The following is a 5,094-nucleotide window of genomic DNA, read 5'->3' on the forward strand; positions in this document are numbered from 1 at the left end:
AATGTCAAAGTTAGATGTGATTAGAAGATGGAGATGCCGAAGATGGTTCAACATTAATCGAGCTGTTGATGCTGGTCATTCTGATGAATGGATCACGACCCAGCCAACAAAGAATTACTGTCACTCTTCTATATTTCGTACCACGCGGTAGACATTGTTATAGTTATATGTTCTACAATTAGGCAATGAATGCATCCAAGGATTCGAACCTATGTGCTTGCCCAGGACTATCTCCTCGAAAGCCTGGTTCGTCTCACAAAGATGTGAAAATGATGATGCTGTATGGACATTTAATCCAACCAGAGTTACTGGTTGGAAAGAAATATCCATGACTTTGTGTCGTTAATCCAACCTAGTTCATCATATCCTGAAGCCCCATCAGAGCACTGCATTGTGTGAATTTACACTCTGTAATTGACCCCGACTCGATGTGTAGCTCAACTAAATGCCTTGGTCATGAATTCTATTCACAAACTACCGTCGCTAGGCAAAGGTAGAACTTTTGACCATAAAAATCAACCCATCCCTTTTTGACAACCTCTAATTATCAGGTCGAAAGGCTTCGCCTCGTGACCATCTGCGTACCCGGTAGTTTCTAGTCAGCCAAAGGTGTTCACGTTGAGTTTCTGGCTTTCTCTTCCTCCCGCCACTCACGTCAAGCTGAATCTATCAAGTCCTTAAACACAGCCCGTTGAAGTAATGGCATACAGAATACTGTCAACGTTACCTTGTAGCAAATGCTAGACGTTGAATCCAGTCATGTTAATATTCTAAATACAAGAGCCGATACGATCAATGGAGATGCTTGAATGCATTGATAAGCATACCTCGAAGGCGAAGTGTATGTAATTGATATTAAGTCGGATTGTGAGGATGTGTTTGAGATGAGTTTCATGTTCTGAACTCATCACAAATTATTTGTGAATGGGCGAATGAAAGCCACTGTCAGCGGTACCCAAGCAGTATGACGGCAGTTCATAGCGTTGTTTCAGCTGTTAGGGAAACAAGACAAAAGAAATTGGTTATTTTGATCTATTTATTAACAAGCAGGAAAATTTATGCTTGTGCATAAGCCTGGACAAAGGTCCAAGTCCATTTATTGCTATGTATAAATATATAATATACAATTTACATATTGCACTTTTCAGCATGTGTGGTTTTGGGAAAAAAATGACAAAGTGATAAAGAAGGTACAAAATCAACAAACTCAAAAATGAAATAACAAACGTAAAAGTAGAAAATAAATATAAAATACAGATGTAGAGGTAAAAATGACAAGGAACCAGTGGTCCCCGAGTGTATAAAATGACTGTATAAAAATGACTGTGAGGTGAGTAAAAAGTGCTGTAAATAAGATGTCTTTGGTTTCTACGATATAAAGAACTATATACATTAAGTACGCATCTTTGCTTTGTGACGCAAAATGGGACTATGACTGTCAATCGGCTGACGCTTGTCGCGTCTAGTCGGCTTTTGACAATGTAATACTGTTGAGGTATCGGATATATACAAGGCATTCTTCTGGAGCTAGGTCCTTATAAGGGCAATAATATGGTGATTTGCATAAGTGAAAGTGCATCTTTCTAACACGGAGCGGTGACCACGAGACAGCCACGACACACATCAAACAGGGTGTAAAAATGTGAAAAATACTCTACTTACAAAACATTAAGTAGTAGGAAAAAACCCTAATAAATGAATTGATGGTCACTTAAGACCCCAATTGATTCGTAGGAAAATATGATATGTTTAATATGGTGAAAGAGATTCAATCGAACCAATTGACACAAAGTAAACACTATGTGCGGTAATACAAAAGTACATGCCCTATTGTTGGCCGCTTGGCGAAATCATCATACAAAGATAGGGTATATACAAATTATAAGTACAAATTGACTGATGGGTGGTGTGCAGAAATACTGCTAAAATATACAAATATTGCACGTTTCCCGACGCTGGGTACTGCTACTCGAGAGTACGCGGAACATGTGAAAACATTCACTTTATAATGCACTAATCGGATATAAAAATACACCTTAGATATTCACAACGCTAGAATAGGAACGCATGGGAAAGCCGGAGTCGTGGGGCATCGCGTGGTTGAGCCGGCGCCTGTTTGATACTGTAACTGGTTTTAACAAAGAGAATTCAAACCAAACTAAGCATGGTTGCATTTTATTATATGCAAAGGATCTGGGAGATCGTGGGAATTTGGGCAAAGAATGGATTTTTCATCCACGTCAGATGGTTAAACAAAAGCTAACGGAAATTTTCCATACTAATGTTATGAATTATAAATAACCCTTTGCCAACCAGTTGCTTGGTACTAAATTACTCATAACCGGCCGTGTTTGCTATTGTTGATGTTTGTTAAAGCTTCGGGGTCGCAGAGCGAGAATCGATCACACCCGATAATTGAGTTTGGTTTAGGAAATAATGTTACTGTAATTCAAGCGGATCAACACTCGGATAAAAAGGGGGCGAATCAAAGGCGCGCGACCGGAGGGGGTGGGGTGTGAGGTGAGGGGGGGTAACAATGGAGGCAAAAGCATTCGTGGATGACCAAGCCCCCGTTAGAGTCGGCCATATGGTAACCAGGATAGAAACTCGTAACAAAGACGGTGTAACATTAACTGTCAAACACCACTGCTTCAACCTAGTGTAAATATTTAAAAACAATTTCTTCAGAAATATGATAAAACAGTCAATATAATGTACACTGTCAAGTCATTTCTACAACATATATAATCGTGTGTATATAATTAGACAAAATAGTTCTATTGCACCAAAAAACTCTGGAAAAAACTGCACAACCTTATTCCTTGATACAGGCCGATTCGTAGTGTTTGTTCAGGTACGACTTGAGAGCAAACGACTTATCACAACGCTTACATTTGAAATGTTTAAAGGCTGAGTGAGTTTGCATGTGGGCCCTCAGATTCGATCTGTCAGCAAAGGCCTTGCCGCAATGGGCACATCCGAAAGGTTTCTCTCCCGTGTGGGAACGAAGATGTCCTTGAAGTAGCCATGGTCTACTGAATGACTTCCCACACACGTCACAAGCATGTCTCAGATTGTGAGTTAATATGTGCATGGATAGAGCGGGCATACTAACATAGACTTTATCACAATGCGGACACTTCTTTGCTTGCTGACTGTCAAGGCTGCGGTGGGTCTGCTTGTGGCGTGAAAGATTAGACGATGTCGCGTAGTCCTTTCCACATTCGTTGCACGTGTAGCGCTGTTTGCCAGTGTTTTTTTCAGGGATCCCCACGGCGTTCCGTTTCCGAGATCGACCGTCACTGATAAAGAAGGCATCGTACGTATATCCTATTGTCACACCAACGTGGTCCTTGAAGGATTCGTCGTCCGACTCATCGGGGATGCTCTCCGTTGCTGTCGTCGTTCCGCAGTCGGGTTTGGACATGGACGCCCCTTCCATCGTCTTTTCGCATTCCCCGCCATCTTGGATCCAGACTGGGGCAATAACATCATGAATGTAGCCTGACAAATCAAAGAATTAAACATTAGATATCGATTGTCCGCAACAACAGGTTGGCAGTACCAATAGATAATTTACCCATCATTCCGACGGCATAGTTGTTCGGTTCATAAGCTTAGTCTATTCATCAGCAGTAAGAAGCAACTTGGCATATCGATCTATGTACTCAGGATGATAATCCATCGGAATTCCTGGAACTGATCTACCAGCCCGCAGTGACATCATACAGTATCAAAAGCAATGGCAATAAGAATGTTCGAAATAAGATTGTCACCTACCATTATTGACTCTGACAGCAAGAGGTTGAATAGCTGGAGTGTAGGGGGTAGCTGCCTTGAGGCTGTCGACTGAATCGTCGTTGTAGATGTCCCTCACTCTGTAACTGTGGTAGGAAGGCCTGTCGTCGTCACTTTTGGACTTCTTCACGAGGAACGATCGTGGCATGTTTGCCGGTGATGTCGAAAGGCAGTGGAACCCAGGTTAAACTATGCCCGCTTCTTATAGCGGAGCTAGAGGGGCTGAACGCTGACAGATGGCTGACTCCAGCGGTTAGCAACAATCAGATAGCGTGCTGACTGGAAGCACTTCACACATGTAGCGGTTGTACTGTCCCACGAGAGAGACTATCAATAGCGGCGAAAACTGGCGTATTATAAACCAGACCCTGCCGATCTCAGCAGCAGGTAGTAGATCTACTTGTGGGCCGGGTAACAGTTGCGCGCAGGCCTTGTTGAGTCCGTCAGTGGACCACCTATTGGTGGAAGTCTCAGCCTTCTGTCAGTGGGTGTACGCCGCGCGTTGAGCGCTTTCGCTGTGGCTACGCTGACTGGTGACGAACGATCTGTAGCCGAGATGAAGGCCCCCGGTTTTTATACGCCACCCCCAATTGCACATGCGTTCAAGACGGCCTGAGGAGAATAGCGGCTAACAATGCGGCATGCGCGGTGACAAATCCCCACGCGTTTCAGTCGCTTCATCTAAGGGGCAAGAAGTGTGACAGAGTAAATTAAATTATACTCTTCCAATTCTCGCGTTTCTATTGGTCGATTCTGCTACCGATTGGAAATGATTAGAGTAAGAAAGACCTTCCTCATCAAGAAGTGTTGACTCGCGAGCAGATCTAGATAGCGTGGGGATAAGGACGGGTGGGGTGGGGTTTAGCACTACGGTCGGGGAGGTTCACGCTTTTTTATTATGTTTACATGGCCAACAATACAAAAGTCTTGAAATCTTCATACGTTTAATGTCATTGACAATACTTTTTAGTATACTTTACGCCTGTATTTTGTGACAACTGTCTGCGGAAGAATGTGATTTATTTTAAAATCCGTGTTTTTAAATCACTCCTTTCTTAATTGTTTTTGTAGCGATGATTAAATTCAAACAACACAACACAAACAATTTTTAAACGAGATATATCATATTTATTGAATTATTTTTAAAAAGTTTAAGTTACAAGAACACTCATTATTATTTCGTTCCCTATCTAATTTCAAGACAAAGCAACCTTACTTTAGAATTGTGAAATATCAGGAAATTGTTCAAATATTTCTAAACATAGTATAGAAAAAAAACTTAAATGAAGACAAAAT

At 41.9% G+C, this 5,094-nt stretch overlaps 1 protein-coding gene across 1 annotated transcript; it reads right to left on the reverse strand.

Annotated features, from left to right (window-relative positions):
• Nucleotides 1-1,022: 1,022 nt before the first annotated feature.
• Nucleotides 1,023-4,485, reverse strand: LOC124138916 (transcriptional repressor scratch 2-like). Its single transcript, XM_046505819.2, has 2 exons — nt 3,781-4,485; nt 1,023-3,504 (listed from the first exon to the last, which is right to left on the reverse strand). The coding sequence occupies exons 1-2, from the start codon at nt 3,944-3,946 to the stop codon at nt 2,816-2,818; spliced, it is 855 nt and encodes a 284-aa protein (XP_046361775.1). The 5' UTR covers nt 3,947-4,485; the 3' UTR covers nt 1,023-2,815.
• Nucleotides 4,486-5,094: the final 609 nt, after the last annotated feature.

Source organism: Haliotis rufescens, unplaced genomic scaffold (assembly GCF_023055435.1).
Source record: "Haliotis rufescens isolate VD_foot unplaced genomic scaffold, xgHalRufe1.0.p SCAF_19, whole genome shotgun sequence".
Taxonomy (NCBI): Eukaryota; Metazoa; Mollusca; class Gastropoda; order Lepetellida; family Haliotidae; genus Haliotis; species Haliotis rufescens.

What these genes read in the sequence shown, in the direction of transcription:
- LOC124138916 (XM_046505819.2), bottom strand. Translation starts at nt 3,946, where the DNA reads ATGCCACGATCGTTCCTCGTGAAGAAGTCCAAAAGTGACGACGACAGG. An exon ending in TGCTGTCAGAGTCAATAATG is followed by an intron (nt 3,505 to 3,780) that starts GTAGGTGACAAT and finishes TTGATTTGTCAG; the next exon opens with GCTACATTCATGATGTTATT.